The 17,516-nt window shown below is 55.2% G+C and overlaps 1 protein-coding gene across 1 annotated transcript in view; it reads right to left on the reverse strand.

Moving 5' to 3' along the window:
* Positions 1-13,930, reverse strand: part of LMX1A (LIM homeobox transcription factor 1 alpha) — a 44,701-nt gene extending 30,771 nt beyond the window's left edge. Inside the window, exons 1-3 of the mRNA XM_074546427.1 lie at positions 13,801-13,930; positions 13,448-13,562; positions 12,689-12,875 (exon numbers count right to left, since the gene is read on the reverse strand). Coding sequence (XP_074402528.1) covers positions 12,689-12,875; positions 13,448-13,523 — 263 coding nt within the window. The 5' untranslated portion in view covers positions 13,524-13,562; positions 13,801-13,930. The remainder of the gene's footprint in view (positions 1-12,688; positions 12,876-13,447; positions 13,563-13,800) is intronic.
* Positions 13,931-17,516: the final 3,586 nt, after the last annotated feature.

The raw sequence follows: 17,516 nt of genomic DNA on the forward strand, positions 1-17,516 counted from the left end.
AAAACATCAGCTCAGCAACACAGCAACGGGAAAAACACTCAGGCAGCCACGTGTGAGCGAGCACATGGGTGTCGGAGCTCAGTGCATCCCTCCGGGTGTCCAGAGTTACTGAGAACCCCACCAGAGGGCTGGGAGACCCTGGCATGCTGCCCAGAACACCTGGGGATTTGATTTTGACCCTTGGAGCAAGTTACCAGCTTTGTATGAGGACCTGAAAGTCACACAGGTTTGAATAGTGTAATAACAAAATGATCACAGGGTGAAAATGTAGATTTTAGGATTTTTGGTATGGGGGTTATGGGGACAAGATGGAGGAATCTGGGCGTGTCCAGCCTTTCTCCTTCTTCTTCTTGTTCTCCATTTTCTGCTGTGATGTTGGCACTTTGGGACTGGTTTAGAGTAGAAGTGCACTGTCTCACATAGGTGATAGGTATTGGGAATTAAGTGTAAATATGTTATACGTAGTTTGTAGTATAAAAGGACAACACAGAGTGCCTGTGGCTGCCCTGCTGAGCAGACCTTGGCTGGGCAGAAAGAAAATTTTATAGATAAGAATTAATAAATAACCTCAAGAGGGAAAAGTGAAGAGTCCAGACTCGTTCTTCAGCTGCTTGGGCTGAAGCAGAGACATCCTGCACATCTCAGGGCAGCAAATATCAATGGGGACTCCTGAAACAGGGGAGCTCCCACCCGAGCACTGAAGTTTGCAGCAATGAGCAATGTGGACTTGGATTCCACTGGAAGAGGGATCCTGGGTCTGGTGTTTCCTTTCAGCCCTCAGGAACACAAAAGCAGGAGTGCTGCTCCTTTCTGAGTGTGGCCTCAGCCCTACAGGCAGGGCCCAGCTCTGTGATGGCCAGGTGAGGATGCTCAGGGTGTCCCAGCAGCTGATGAGGTGAAAAGCCCAGCCCAGGTTGGAAGCACCAGTGTGGAGGCAACGCAGCAAAGATGAGATGACAGAAAATGTCATTGGGCCAGTGGCTATTTTTATCTGCAAGGACCAACACTTAATACTCTCCTATCTCCCACAAAATGTCACTTGAGCTCCAGCAGAAAGTTTACACCACTTGCAGACAAGGGCTGAAACCCGAGCACATAATCCCTGCTCCAGTCAAAAGTTTTAGTGGGATTCACAGCGTCTGGATGGGGGAAGCTGAGGAAAAAAAACCCAAAAAACTCTTCCCCTGAGAAATGGTGGCTGAGGCAGCACAGAGACAGGACAGGCAGGTCCCCTCCTGGCACCACGTGTTCCCCTGCCATATCTGCAGGGCACAAAGGGTTTTGTGAGCTACCTTGTGGCCTCCTCACCAGCCCAACCAGAATTTCAGTACCCTAAAAGAGTCTTCAGCAGAAGGGGGAACGGGGAAAGCAAGGCACTCACCACCCCACTCCCTGAACACCCCAACCCCAAGGGAGATGAAGGGCTGGGAGCAGTGGGGTGAGTCAGGCAGAGCCCACAGGGGGGGTTTGCAGAGGGTCCTCACCAGGATATCACCCTTCTGGGCAATTCCCCACTCTGCAGCAAGCATCTCTAATCACTCCAAACACTCCCCCCTCTCACCCCAAAGGGCAGAGCCTGCCGTGCCTGGGGTGGAGGGAAAGGAGCCTTCCCTCACTTAATAAAGCCAAGGTAGAGCAATGCTGTTATTAACAGCAGCCTGCCCACGGCAGGAATATTGCAGCAGCAATCCCAGGGGAGCAGCCAGGCACTGCCCTGACAGCAGAGGCAATAAGGCAGCCCCAGCACTGCCCTGTGATATTGCAAACACCAGGGAGTCCTCCCAGATCCCCCCTTGCATCACAAGCAGGGCTTAGTGATTAGGGAAGAATGGATACCTGGATACATGGAACAGCTGGGATTTGGGACAGCACCCTCCAGAGGGCTCTTCCAAGAGGGGCAAAAGAGCAGGGGTAAAAAGAGCTCCAGGCATGGCAAAACACGGTGCAGCACAGGGCTGCTCAGAAAATTAGGGTGCCATGATAAGGACTTCCATGGAAACTCACAGGAGAAGGATTTTCCCAGGGATAAAAGGCACAAACTCATCTGTGTCTTGGAGCTGCCCCAGGAGGTTTTTTTTCACATCACTCTCTCTGTTTTTTAAATTAAAAAGAGTGGGCAAAGCATTCAGGATGGAGGTACAGGCACAAGGAGAGGAGCCAGCAGAGGACAGGGCTGGGTGAGCCCCTGGAAATGCTGCAGGATGCTGAGGAAAGGAGGATGGCTCTCCAGAGGGACACACAGCACCTTGGAGGAATCAAATTATAGACACTGACAAGGAAAACCCTCTCTACCAGCCCCAGAAATCTCCTCTTGCAGCAAGGAGTGGGGTAAGGAACCCAGGGGAATACACTGGAGAGGCAAAACTCGCATTCCTGAGATGGCCAAGGAGTGATCACATCCATCTCCCCTCCATCTCCAATTCCTAAGATCCATTTCTGGAGCATCACCAGCCAAGAAACTTTGGTTGGTTGGACGTGGTTGAAGCGAAAAACTCACGCAGAAAACCTTATAGCTGAAACTTAAACAGCCTCCACAAACATCTTGCATATTTTCAAGGACACTAAGGAAATTTCACATTTTTCCCCCCCGTATTTTAGACTTAAAAAAATGCCTCAAGGGAAAAAGTTATTTAGAACTACTTAGGAAATACAAAAGGATAAAAAAGCCTGTAATTATTTCTCTGCCAAGGGCTTGTCAGTTTGAAAATCCCCGCTCTTGAACCACTAATCCTCATGGAAAAAAAAAAAAATGCAGCTTCGGCAAGATGCGTTGTTGGTTGACTTTTGCTGCACTTTTCTGGCACAAGGGAACTGAAGGGAAAGGCAGAGATTTGGGTGTTGTTTCATCAGCACCTCTCACCCACAATGTGCCTGATACACGTCCTTGGCTGAAGAAGGAGACCTGCAAAGCATCACCCCAAAATGAGCCTGAGAATGGTGCTCTGCAAGCATCAGGCTGGGGAGGGAAGGATCACGGCTGATGCTTGGAGACAGAAGTGCCAAAACAGGCAAAAATAAATCAGTTCAAGGTGGGGGTATACTTACTTTAAAAGCCAAGGATTCAGGGAGTTCCTGGGATGTTTTGTTATGTGGTTGGAAATAGCATAAAGACATTATTGGCAGGGAAAGTGCACTTCCTCTGGAGGATGGGGATGGGCCATCCCAGCAGAGCTGGGATTTGGGGCTCTGCCTTAGCAGCCAGATCCATCACTTCACGTCCTCCTGCATCATTGCAGGAACCTGGCTGGCCATGAAGCAACAAAACAATGCCACAGAACTCGCAGTGTCCCACATCCCAACCACTCTCCCCAGCCTGGAGCATCTCCCACAGGAGCTGGCTGAGCCACCCAGGTCCTGCTACATGCCAGCACCTGCACCACCTGGGTTTGGGGCTGCACAGGGCATCTTGGCACAGCAGGAGCCAGAAAAACTTTGTCCATGTCATGGGCAGCTTTCCCACTGCCAAGGATAAACATCTCACACAGAGCTACACGCACCACACAGGGCCCTCCACCCACCCTCACCCATCTCTGGTGTCTTCTTTCACTCCTTTCTCCTAATCCATCTCCACAACAGCTTCTCCCATCAGCGTGGGGTTGAATGTCCTTGAGGTAATGCATGCAGGAAGCCTCTCCTCCTTCCCAGATCCAGAGCTGAAACAAGCTCAGACTCAAGAGCCTGACCTCCAAGGCTTTAAGCTCCATTAAACTTTTACACCAGTCCACTGAGGCTGCTCTCTCAGCCTCTCATAATGATGGATGCACAGGGAAGGAGCAGCACCCACCTGAGCAGGCAGCAAGAAGTTTCAGACAGTGATTTCCTAACCAAGCCCCCACACCCACAGCACCATTTAAAATTATCTGCTCAATAACACTCCTGTGAGCTGCGAGGCACAGGGGATGCCAGGATTTAAATCATCCAGGATTTCAGCTCCCTCCCCATCACCAACCCTGCTGGTCACCCCTCTGGCACAGGTGGGACTCCAGAAAAAGCCTGAGCCATCCCACCACTACAGAGTCCACACACACCCAAGCCAAGAGGATGGTTGGGTTCAAGGACACCATTCAGGTGAGCAACACCTTGCTCTCCCTGCAGCCAAAACCTGGAGTTCAGCATTTCCATGGGGCAATTCCAACCTTGGCTTGGCTGAATCCTGTGTGAGCCTCTCCCTCACCTTCAGCCCTTGCAGGAACCTACAGAACATGGTCTGGGAGAGGAAAGGAGGCTGTCACCCCCTCCTCAGCACCCAGCACAGAACTGGGGTCCTATACACCTGATAGCAGAGCACAGCTGGCATTCCCTCCTCTCCTGCTGAATCTCCAAGACCAGAAACATAAAAGATGCCTAGAAAAGGTGCCCCAGAAACAGGCTGGAGAGCAGTTCCAACCCAGACTCAACACAGCAATCATCAAGCAGGAGTTTTGGGGCTGCTCCTCAACAAACTCCCACCTCCACTAGCAGCGCCCATGAATTTATTCATCTCAATCACCACTGCAAACAAGTGGCATTGCCCTCCTCCCATTTAGATAAATCACTGCAGGGGTTAATAACCCTTTTCATAGCTAAGATGCAGTTTTCCAGAATTAAAGGCTTAGCAGGGCCAGCGAATTCCAAGCAGAAATTTTGCCAACAAAAGCATCCCTGTGATTTTACAATGGCAGGGGTTGGAGGCAAAAAATGACAACACTGCCTCTTTCAAATAAAAAAAAAAAGCTGCTGCAGCTGAAAACTGCCTTCAGGTCCCTTAACCTGTTTCTCTCTCCTTTCCAAGTTTTTCCAGCCAAAAGCTTCCCTGAGCATTCGGTAGCAAAGAGAAAATTCCCACCATCCCCATCCTGCTCAGCCACCTTGGGCAATGCTATGCAGCGAAAAATCAACTTATAGCATGGCCCCACTGGCCCCAGGCAGGAAGGAAGGAGTCCTTGGACACACAGGCTCCAGGTCCATGCAAGGATCTCTGAAGCACAACATCAGAGGAGAGGATGCACCTCCCAAAGAGATCAATTGCATGCAAACAATGGATTCTCCAGGAATCGTCCTCGCCTCTTATGCTTTTAAGACCCCACTTTGCTCCTTTACAGGGCAGGGAACCTTGCCCAGAGGGATTTCAGGGGCTCCCCACCCCACTGGGACGGTGGTTGTCATTCCAGAGGAGCAGGGGAGGGGGGTTTTGCACGGCAGGGGCGGGGGGCGACGGTCCCATGAAAAGGGATTTGTTCCGCTGTCAAGGGAAAGAAACCCACGAGGGAAGGAGAGGGGTGGGGAGCAGAGAGAGACAATGTGGGGACAGCAGTGACACGGAGACAGCTCGGGAGGAGCAGCGCTCACAAAGCACAAGGGCTGGCAGAGGAAGCCTCCTCCAGCATCCTCGTTGGCCCCGAGGAAGAGCGGGATGTCATCCACAGCGACCTCTGGCATTGCTGCCTGCTGGCATGCACAGGAGAGGGGCTCTCCTAATGGTCTGTGCCTTCTCCTGCCAGTCTGTACCTTAATCGTGCCAATCTGTGCCTGGGAGGAGCTGCAACACAAGCTCAGGCTCACCTGTGCTCCAAGGTGGAAAACACAAAGGCGAGCGTGACATAAAAATCAGGCAGATCTGGAGAGACACAGAGGACTCATAGCCAGCATTCAAACTCACCCAGTAAGATGCTGTAAGCACTTGTGATGATGAAAGAAGTATTTTAAAGCTAGATTTGTATTTCCAGCTCCGTTTTATGGGTGGCAGAGCCAACTCTCAGTTCTTTCTCTTGTGTGCTATCATACCCAAACCAGGCACTAGTGCAGAAGACCTGACCCCAAAAAACAGGATCATATTCATGGGCACTTGAAACACTCTACTGAAAACAGCAGGACAAAATAAATTATTTGCACTGAGTCCACCCCTGCACTCAGAAAATAAATTATTTGCACTGAGTTCACCCCTGCACTCAGAAACTCACATATCACCCTCCTGAAAGCTCCAACATTTGTGGGAGAAACTCCCATTTTCAGCCCGCCAGCCTACAAAATGTGGAACACCTGAAGGATCCCTAGCAAGCTTCTGTTAATAATAATACCCTAGAAAAATCCAAGATAATCAAGAAGAGAGAGCCACCAGACAGAAAACCCCCCTAAATAAAGGGGACTGGGGTGCCATCAGCCCAACACTGTGCCCTGCACAGCCCCAGCACAGCACAGCTCAGCCTGCCCCACGCCTTTTGCAAAAGCTTTGGCATCTGGCTGTCCGTAAATATTTGAGGTGGGAAGCCAGGAATTACAGAACCCCTCTCCTGGGCAACCAAGGTTTGACCATCTTAAAAAAAAGAAAAAAAAAAGAAAAAAAAAAACCTACAAAAACAAACAGCAAACCTCAAACAGAGCTGCAATGAGATGCCTGCTGGTTTCACAGAGACATGTAAGACAACACTGGTGCATCCTTTGCCCCTGAGGGCCAACAACCCCAGGAGAAGATAACCACGGACCAGCTGGATTCTTTCTGCCAGGAAGCAGGATTCCAACCAGGATAAAAGTATTGAGGAACAAAACTAGGGTTTGCCATGACAGAGAGTGCTGCTAGGCCCCCTTCTGAAATCTCAAATACACAGAAATCCACATTTCTCAAGAAAACACATTTATGTAAAAAAAAAAAAAAAATTAAGCTGGCTTCACCCCGGTATTTTTGCCTTGTAAAATCCAAGTATTTTCTCCCTGCTTTAAATATCTTCCTCACTCCTGCCACAGAGGATGTGCTTGACTGAATTGCAGGTAAAGGCACAATCCTCCAGCCCAGGCCCTATCCACGCTTCGTGTTTGCATCTGCAGAGGGCACGAGCCAGAGACAAGAGAGCACAAAGAGACAAAGAACACCTTGAGAAGAAAAATACCCAGGACAATTCTCACTCCCACCTCCCTTAGACACGCTCCAGCACCGAGTGCTGAGTACCCACCACAAGGTTCACCAGAAGTGGGCAACTGTGAATCCACATCCAAACTGCTGGGTTTGGATTTTCCCCCTCCCCAGCCAGGAGCAGAATCTAGGAGATCACCCCTAGACCCCAAATTCCCTTTTCTCCTGCTCCAAGACAGAGGGGCCTTTGAGGTCCCCCCTTGCCACACCCTGGGGATGAGCGTGCAGCATCAGAACCAGAAACTGCAGTGGGTTTGGGCACGCTGAGGCCACCCCACTGCTCCAGCAGGGTTGGGGACAGCCAGCAGAGATCAGTGTCCCAGCAGCAAACACGGCAAATCCTGCCTGCACAGCTCACACCAGCACTGCCACCCGCTCCCCAATCTGCTGGCCCTGCCACAGCAGCAGGTTCAGAGCCTGCTGGAGGGCTCCCCCAGGAGCACAAACCCCAGTGGGGGCTCTCTGAAATTGCCCCCGAATGAAATTCCCATCTCGGCAGAGCCCTCCCTGCACCCAGCGGCTGCAGCAGGTGAGGGCTGGCGAGCTGGGGCAGGAGAGGACCCCAGCTGTCTCTCCAGCTGGTGGGGACAAAATTCTCATCAAAACCGAACAAACCCCTCTTTCTTCCCCAGCCGATTTCTTTCTGGTGCCTTTGTCAGGACTGCAAAAACCTGAAGCGATTCCCACAGCTCTAAGAGCCGCGTCAGGGGCTGAGCAGGGAGCACCAGCTCGTAGAGTGGGGTAACAAAGGTAAAAAAAAAACCCATGGTATGTCCAAAATGAGATGGCAGAAACCATTAGGAGTCCCAAGGATGCTCAGGTTGTGACTCTGATGGTACTGACCTGCAGTCTCCAGGATCCCACTGCCAGTGGGGTGACCCCAAAGCCACCCCGTCCCCACCACGGAGGGAGAGCTGACAAGTCTATCTGCCTAGCTCCAAATGTGCCAAACCTCACTCACTTCCAGGCCTTTCTGTGAAACATTAATTGTAAGACAAGGCTAATTAAGGGTTGAGAGAAGGGGCAAGATGCCAAATCTCTCCTTTGCTCCCTCTGGAAAGGGGGAGCCCCATGAGTGAGAGGACAGGGCTTGCTGGAGATGCAGGCAAGGCCTATTTAGCTTGCCTGGCATTTCCACCACGGATCCTACAGTGGCCCCTGTAACATCCCTCCCGCTGCTTCCCTGCACAAAAAGCTGACTTAATAACAAAAACCAAAAGAGGTGGTGCTTGGTCCCAGCCCAGCAGTACCAACCATGGTGCCCTTGGTGGGGATTCAGCTGCCCCACAGCCACGCTCCTCCCAGCCCACAAGGAGTGAGCACTGTTCCTCCAGGAGCTCTGGGTGAGGACTGAGAGGTGTTTGCTGCAGGAGGTGAGGTGCTAGGTGGGGATGGAGAGCAGGCAAGAAGCATGGGAAGCACTAGAGGGAAATACTGAGAGATGGGGAAAGAGAGACCACCAAGAGGGATATTGTGTGTGCTCTGCTACCTCGTCCAGGCCAGCCTGACTGCTCCCAGAGCCTGGCCAGCTGGAGAAACCCAAGTCAGCATCATCCTCTCCACAGGATGCCCACAAGAAGGGAAATGGGCCTCCAGAGAACATGCTGGACTGGAGCTGGGCAGACCTGTGGCTCTCTGGAGGGACAGTTCTGTCCCATCAGCCACAAAAAGCACTGAAATTCCTACTTCTCCAAGCGAGACAAGGCAAGGTGAGAGACCACCAGGACAAACCCACCACACCACAGGAACTCTCCAGCTGGTGGGACCAGGCTGTGCTGAAGTGTCCAGCATTGCCTCCATTTGATCCATCTGGGATTATTCCCCTCACAGCCCTTCCGGGCTGGGGAAGCAGCGCCAGGTAATTGCACAATTCCATGACCCACGTTCAGCAGGATAAACAACTACCATGCTCCAAACCTCTTCCCCCTGCCTCCTCTGCCCCAGCAGCTGCCAGAGGAGCCTCCAGCGGGCCAGAGCAGGCTACCCCAAGCCTGTAGATCCATCCACAGCCTGGCAGGACCACGCTGCTGAGGACTCAGGCTCATCCCCACGCAAAGACGCCGGGTGTGATTTGAAAACCCAACACCAGCAAGTTCCTTCGCACGCGTGGAAGGTGGAAGGATTTTCATTTATTTCCCTTTGCAGCCGGACACAACTTCAGATTTTAACTCGCAGAGGAGGAGGCGGCAGCACCCACACAAGCCCCGTGACTCCGGGATTTAGGAGGCAGGCGAGGAGAGCCCCGCGTGGAAGCTGGCACCGGCACAGAGCCATCAAGCCGTGCGAAGACAAGGGCGAGCATCACACAACTGCCTGCCTCGGCCGGGGAGAGCCCGGCACTGCGGCTCGGGGGCTGCAGCCGCCCCTGCACTGCCGGCGCCCACATGCCAGGCCTGCTCCAAGATGTGCTGGCCATCTGCTCCTGCCAGCCGGGGCTGGGGCCGGGGCTCTGCGCCGCGGCTGGGGACGTGCCAAGCCGTCCCGCCGTCGCCACGCTGCCCAGCTGCGCCCCCCGTCATGACCGCACCGCTGTCAGCGGCCCCCAGAACCTGCCACGGGGATCTGCCCGTACCTCCAGGCCCTCCCTGCTTGGACAGTGCAAACCTACTGTGAAACACCACTAGGAAAGAGGGGGCTCAACGATTCCTTGGTCCCATGTAGATTTTAAAGCTCCAGAGCAGCCCTACTCTTCCCATGGCTCCCAGCACTCCTCCCTGTTTATGGGTAGGTTTGGTGTTGCCCCCCCCAAATCTGCCACTGCAAAAACCCAGCCCCTGACCACCATTACAGGGGCCCCACAGCCGGGTCATGTCCCCAGCAGCCGGGGAGCCGGCCAGGGCGAAGACTGAACCTTGTCATAGTTGAGACTTATCAGGTTTGGACAAGCGCCGGGGGCTGCCGCGGGATTCGGGATGTTCTGTAACGAGCGTCCTCTGCCCCAAATAGACGCTATCCCAGGGGCACGGGCTTGAGCCGTCCCTCTCCAGGAGCCCTCCCTGTCAGTGCTGGGGAAACTGCTCCAAGAGTGACCCCCAAGTTCCCACACAGCATCACCATCCAAATCACCCCTGGGCCCTGAGCCGTGGCACCCCAAAGAGATGCCAAGACCTGACCTGGCACCCACGGCCTTTAATCCATCGTTTTCCAAGCCCTGTCCCAAGTTCTTCCTCTTTGTGAAAGACAAAGAAATGTAAAACATGTGTTTTAACAAATTCTCCTAGATTTCTAGAGCCCAGCGAGTCAGATGCTCGCTCAAACCCGTCCGTAACACTTTCCATGGGTGTATTTATAACCGAAGGCATAGCTGCCGTCTCGCGCTCCCTCATTAACCCTCTGCGGCCTCGCCACAAACAGAGCTCAAACAGTGAGCATAGAGACGTGCCGGAAAATTCTGCACCTACTCCTCCCTGGGAAAACACCCCAACGTTCACCATCTGGAAGAGAAATCCCTTTTTTCAATTTCAAAAAAAAAAAAAAAACAAACCCACAACCACAGAACACCGACGCCGTGACCGCGGCAGGTTGGATCCCGACCGCTTCCCTGACACCCCCAGCATTCCACACGCAGCTCTCCCACCCGGAGAGGCCTCCGGAGCCCGGCTACGCCGCTGCCACGGGGAGGATCCGCGGCTCTCCACTGCAAGGAGTGTCAGTCACTTGTGATAATTAACCAGCTCGAGATAATGAGCTCAGTCTGAGAGCAGCGGCTCTTGCTCCGCGCGCTTCGCTCGCAAATCCCTGCTATCGGCGCCGGCACCGCGGCCAAGGCAGGCACGGTGCTCCTGCACCCAGCAAAATGCTCACTCCAAAGGCAGGATGGGTGTTTGGGAAAAGAAAGAAGGATTTTTGGTAAATTAGGAGTGTTATATAAAGCTCTGAAGAGCCCAAAGGAAGCAGTTCTTTGGGACTCTGCTCTGCATCCTTACCATCACCAGGTAAGGAGTCACACCAGCGGCACAGCAGAGTCCTGTGGGGAGGATGAAAGGAGAAGGGACACAAACCTGCACCCTGTGCTAAAATAATTAATATTAAATGCAAGGGGACAATTAAACAATGGCAAGAAGCAGGCAGGGGCAGGATGGAAAGAGGCCAGCAGCGACTTGGGGTTAAAACCATCACACCTCGGGAAACCGCCCATCGCAGAGCCTCAGCCTCCCGGCTCAGGCAAAAGTCACCAACCCAAACACAGCTGGGAAATAACCAGAAAAAATGGTGCTATCCCCAGGCCTCAGGAAAAATTTGTGACATTTTTTTCCCGCAATCATCCTCGTCCATCCCAGCAGTGAGAGAGATGGGCACAGCAAGAAGCCAACTGCGGCACCGATTTCTTTTGCGGCCAACAGACATCAGAGGAGGGTTTCAGGTTGGAGCCACTTCAAGAGCTCACAAGCTGCAGTCAAGAGTAAAATCCACATGTGCTGCAAGCTGGAAAGGCATTTCTGGGTGACAGTCACCCCAATTTCCCCTTGATGGTCCAAACAAAAATACGGAAAAAGCAGAAAACGAGGATTGAACCGTGGTGGAAATGTATGGGAGCCAGTAGCTAAATTTCTACAGACAAACAAGCAGCACACCCAATATCAACAATTTTTTTTGCCTACAAAAACCCACCCCGTGGCACAGCTCTCTCCTTTCCACTCTCACAGCAGCTAATTCTTCCGCTCTTTCGTAAACATTTGAAAACAAGGTCACGCGCACAAATTCTGCTTTCAATTTGCCTTGTATCCATAGTGATTAAACTCAGACCCACAATACGGGATTTACAGGATGAAAAAAAAACCCCAAAACACCCAAAAAATCCCAAAACCCCAACTTTAAGAAGGCCTGGAGCTGGGCTAGACCCCGGCACGCTCACCAGCTCAGCGAAGGCCAGGGATGGGAGCATCAGCAATCACTGTTTTCTGCTACAAAAAAGGGAATTAAATTGCAGGGCTTGGACAACCGTGCTATCGCCATAGCGAGGGATGTGGCCCCCCACCTACACCCTCCTCGAGAAACAACCAGCCCAGAGGCAACAAAAATTTAACAGCTCCAAAAACTCAGCTGGGCAGCGGGGTCTGGAAAGGAGAGCAAGAGCGGGATGAGCAGGGAAAAACGAAAGCAGCTGCAGGGGAGGAAAGACTCAGCAGCCTTCTCCCCATTCCCACTGGAATGGTTTTTCTTTTCAAAAAGAAAAATGCATTTCTCATTGTCTTTCCCCCTAACCCCACACTTCCACAGGGAAAGCGTCAGGGTTGGGAGGCTTTAAAACCCAAATTTCTCCACCATCACAGACCCAGAAAAGCCCCTGAGTGACAGTCAACACTCCAAATCCAGCAGGGCCTTCCCTGGTTCCTGCCAAGTGCCTCAGTTTCCCCACCAACCAGGGGGGAGAGCAATAGCATTTCCCTGCCTGTGAGGATATTGGGATAATAACCTCGTCCAGGACCAGGTCAGGGAGGATACAACTTTCCTCCTGCCGATGCTCCATGGGAAAATAAAGCCAGGGGAAAATGCTTGGCCCCGTCCCCGCGCAGACCTGGAGCTACCGTGGGTCTCCCAGGCTCCCAACAAAACATCCTCAATTCCCAGAGCACACACAACCTGAGCACAACGAAACACCTCTGAAAAGGGGACAACCGAGGGGCAACGAGACCGCGGCAAGCGCTGACACCTCCGGGCAAACACGGGGCAGGGAAAGCGACCGGGAAAGCAGCACCGGGACACCAGTCCCCCCCACCACAAGCTTTTGCAGGGCACTGGGGCTTTGTGGGCGCTGAAAGCAGGGCGAGGGGGGCTCCCCGAGCGGCAAGCCACACTCACTTCTCATAGTCCAGCTTGCAGTAGAGCTTCTTGTCGCGGTAGAAGCAGGTGGTCTGCAGGGGCTCCTTGCAGGACGCGCACTGGACGCACTGCTCGTGCCACAGGCTGTCGTTCAGGCGCAGCAAGAACCGGTCCAAAATCACTCGCTGGCACCCTTCGCACACCGACTTGGGGGTCGCGGCTCTGCCTGCGGGGAAGGAGCCGGGGGCTGGGGTGGGCGGAGGGAAAGGCGACCGGGGAGGCGAGGGACGGACGGACGGACGGAGGGTCCCGCGGGTCTCGCTTCCCCCGTGGGTCGCGGGGGGACGGGGGTGTGCGGGAAGCTGCTGCGGGATCCAGGAGGGACCTGTGCCTTAGGGCAGCTCAGGGGGGGACACCTCGCCCCCAATTTCGTTCCTCTTGCAAAGGCGGCAGCGGAGCCGCAGCTCAGAGAGAGGGCGACGGTTTGAAAGCGATATTAAAACGAAGATAAAATGAAAAAATGAATTATTTATTGCTCGATACGAAGGATAGCCCTTCGTTAAAAGGGGGGTTTAGGGGGACACGCGATTTAATGCGATCGCGGAACGAAGCGGGGACAGCGAAGGCGGGCGCCGGGGGCACACCCCGGGCGAAGGCAGAGACGCCGGGCAGCACCGAGCCGGGCAAAGCCGTCGCCGGGCCTCCCGAACCCCCCGTGCCCATCCATCGCTCGGGCCCGCCCGGCCGCGCCCCGCCCTGTGGGGTCCCCAGGAGGGCAAGCGGGGCGCCCCGACTTACCCAGCAAGGAGGAGAAGGGGGTCGCGGGGTCCAGGGCGTTCTGCAAACTCTCCTCCATCTTCAGCCCGTCCAGCATGGTGGGGAGCCGGGCCGGGCGAGGGGTCGCGCCGCCCGCCTGCCAACACAGCCCGGACACACCGCGCTCAGCCCGGCCGGGGCTTCCCCGCCCGCTCCCGGCGCCGCGCTCTCTCCTCCCTCCTCCTTCCCTCCCAACGGGAGAACCCCTCGGGCCCCCCGTTCCGGCTGCGCAGCCGCTGCCCCGGCCGGGCTGGCTGCAGCCCCCCAGCCCCGACGTGGGGAGGATGCGGGACGGGAGGATGCGGGGCTGCCGTCGGCGGGGCTCGGCCGCTTACCTGGGGCGGCCCGGGCGGTGCCTCGCTGCCAGGAGCCGGCGGGAGAGGCGTCGGCAGCCGCGGCTCCTGGGGCGTCCTGCGGCGGCTCCGGCCTCCCCCGCTGTAGCGCTGCCCGCCGCGTCCCCGCCGCCGGCGCTGCCCGGGGTGCGCAGCGAGCCGCGGCTCCCTGGACGGCTCGGCAGAGGAGCGCACGGACCTGCGGGGAAGCGCCCGTCCGACTGCTGCCAAGGCACATTTCCTGGAGCTGATAGCTCCCTGCCCGACCCCCACCCCCTGCCCTCCCCTCTCCACCCCACTCGAAATAAGTTTCCTCCCCGCTCTCCTGCCTGGCTGCAGGCACTGGCCCCGCCACGCCTCGAGGGGCTGGCGGCCTTTCCCGGCTCCGGGGTGCACGGCTCGGCCTGGCCGCCCCGGCTCCGCTCCGCTCCCTGCCTTCTTTTTCCTTCTTTTCTTAGAAAGCCAAAAAGAAGGAAAGACAACAAAAAAAAAAAAAAAAAAAAAAAAAAAAAAAAAAAAAAAGGTAGAGGGTGGTGCCCCACCACAGCGTCTCTCCCAGTAATGAAACCGGCTGGAAATCGAGTCCCCCTTCCAGGAGCAGCGCAGTCCGGCAGTGTTTGGGGAAAGCCGGTCCCCTGCCCGCGGCGCTCCCCGGCGGGGATGCGCTCCCCCGCGCCGCGCATCGCCCCGGGCGCCTCGCTCCCGCTGCTCCGGAGCGTTTAGAGAAAATCAGTGCTGGGACGAGGAGGAAAACAAAAAAGAAATAACAAAAAAAAAAAAAAAAAAAAAAAAATCCCAACACCAAAGCCGGAGAGCTGCCCCGGAGGGCTCGTCTCCAGTGATCCCTGGCGCCGAGCGGGGCTCGGTGCGCTCCGGTTCCGCGGGGCCGCAGGGGGAAGCGGCCCCGGAGAAGCCGAGCTCCGTCTCCGCCAAACCGCATCGCTTTCGGGCAGGGGAAACCCGCGGAGGAACGGTCCCGCCCGGCCGGGGAAGATGAAACTTGGAGCCTTCCCGCAGCCCCGGTGCTTTCCCGTCCTTCCCGGCTCTCCCTTCCCTCCTGCCTGCGGAGTTTCGCTGTTTTTCGGGGAGTTTCGCGGCCCCGCGGTCGGAGCGGGGCTGGGGCCGCGTACCTGCGGCTGCCGGAGCAGCCCGGACGGGGATCCGCGGCTTCCCCGGCACGGAGCAGGGCTGGATCCCCCTTCTCCGGCCGCGGAGCTGCGAGGGAGCCGCTGCAGGATCGCGGAGGATGGGAGGCTTTTGGGGACCTCACCTCCTGCGCTCACCGCTGACCTTGGCACCAGGGGCAGATGCGCTCCCAGCCTCTCTGAGGGGCATCCTCGTCACCGAGTGCTCCCCACACCCAGATGACGTGGGCGATGCAGGGAGCGAGGTCGTGTCTTCTGGGAATTCGTAGGAAGGAGAGAGGCCGCAGGTTAGCACAGGCAGCTCAGCGCCCTGCCAAAATCCCCCGGGAGAGGGAAACGCGGTGCTGGGACAGCCCTAAGTGCATCCCGGTGTGACTCCACCGGGAGTTCGGGCAGGGAAGCCTTGGTGCTGTCACACGGGTCAGTGTCACACGGCTCTGACCACTCACATCCAGCAGGGCTGGGCTGCAGCAGGGAGGCTCTGGGCTCTGACACCTTTGTCTTTGGCTCTCCCGAAGGTCTCCGAGCAGCCACAGCCGAGTGTCAGAGCGGCCAGACCCACTGGAGCCACCTTGCCAAGGCACCAGCCCAGCGAGGACTGACTGCAGCACGACCAGGGGCTCCAGGCACTGCCTGCTGCTCTTCCCCAGCCTGTCCATCCCACTGGGCAGATTTTCTTCACCCAGCCAGGGAGTGGCAGCCCCGTGGGGTGGGAACACCGCCACTAGCACTGCTAAAAACTGTGTCCCTGTGTCCCTGTGCAGGGCACTTTGCTGGCAGGCTCAGCCCGCCCACCTGATTTTCCCTGCTCAGAGATGCAGGAGCAGCTGGGAGGGAAGGCATTCTTTCCTGGATGTTGCCACCCCATGGTTTTCCTCCTCCTCCTCCTCTTCTCCATACAGGGAGGGTTTGGAGACTGTCTCACCTTGCAGCTCTCGTGTACCATTCCCAGCTTGGTCTATGAAAATCAGGTTTGGGGGCTGAGTGTGTAACACCAGGGTGTTGCTAGTCATGATTTACACACCCACCAACTCCCACACAGGTCAGAGGTACTGGAGCACACCTGGCCTTGTGCAAAAAGTGATCACCAGGTGAATAAATGCAAGAAATACACTCCAAACCCCCCAAAAGTGCAACTTCAAGTCGGGCAGTGGCTCTACAAAACATGGGGGGAGTATTTCAGGCAGCGCACTACAGCCTCTGAGGACCAGTTTCCATTATTAGCTCACCCAGAGCTGAACTAGGGGCAACATCAGCAGCCAAAGAGAATTAAACCAGAGCAAAAGCAGGTCCTGCCTTTTCCCTTCTAGCTGTAGGGTCTGCAGGCAGCCAGGTGTTGCAAGAAGTGGGCGGTGCTGGAGAAGTGCATGAAACAGAAGCAGCCAACCGAGTGAGCAAGGCCACAACGTTGGCAGAGGGGCTGCACATCTTCCCCAGCCCTGCTGGGGCTGCCCAGCTGTCAGTTCTGTGCAGGTCCCCACTGCTCACTGCTGGAAGGGGACCAGCAGCACTCAGCTCCCAGTAGCCACAGCCACAGCCAGATCCCTCCTCCAGCATCACCTGAACCCTGCCCAGCCAAGCAGATGCAGAAAGCCCCAGGAGCAGGCAGGGCTGGCCCCAGGAGCAGGCACACAGGAGATCCAGGGAGAAGATGGCTACAAGCCACCTGCCTTGGGACAGGAGTCACTGGGCCAGCACCATCCAGGTGTCGCAGACATCTTTTCATTTAAAATCCTTTCTTTAGGATTTTTCCTCCTGAGGAGCTGAGAAGCCTCAGGAACAAAATGTAAACATTGATTATCTGCTGCTGTGGAATGCAACAGGTGCATCTGTGATTGGTCTCATGTTGGATGTTTGTAATCAATCACAGCCCAGTTAGCTTGGACTCTCTGTCTGTTCCACAAACTTTTATTATTCTTGCCTTTCTATTCTTAGCTTAGCTAGCCTTCTGAGGCTAGAAAGAATACTTTTCCTTCTATTCTTTTTAGTATAGTTTTAATGTAATGTACATTATAAAATAATAAATCAAGCCTTCTGAACATGGAGTCAACATTCTCTTCTCTTCCCTCACCTGAAAACCCCTGTGAACACCATCACAATCCAGGTGCCTCAAATGCCCAAAGCCAGCTTGGCACAGAAGAAAAAGCCTTGTCCGGCAGCAGAGATGTCCCTGGATGCCACTCCCCATGCAAGGGGCACACCTCCCTGTCCTGCTGCCACCCCCAGAGCCCTCAGGGGCACCAGCAGCCCACAGGCTGTCAGATAGCTCTGGGGTGATCAAATCCTCTCCTTTCACCCCTGAAATCCACCAGACCAAGCCTGACTCGGGTAGAGTTGATTGCACAGAGGGCACAGGAAGAGAGGAGGAGAGAGAAATGGAGTGGCAGCCTTGCTTAGAGAGAGGTTGGTCTTTGTCACTCATGCTGATAAACACCTGGGGATTTATCAGGGCTTCTCTACCACAATGTACTTTGCTATATTCCCTGAGAGAGGATACACACACTGCATCCCACTGCCATCAGCAGCAGCTCTGGGGAGCCCCCTCCTCTTCTTCCCCCTGCTCCCTGTGCCCCA

Source organism: Zonotrichia albicollis, chromosome 8 (assembly GCF_047830755.1).
Source record: "Zonotrichia albicollis isolate bZonAlb1 chromosome 8, bZonAlb1.hap1, whole genome shotgun sequence".
In the NCBI taxonomy this organism is placed as follows: domain Eukaryota; kingdom Metazoa; phylum Chordata; class Aves; order Passeriformes; family Passerellidae; genus Zonotrichia; species Zonotrichia albicollis.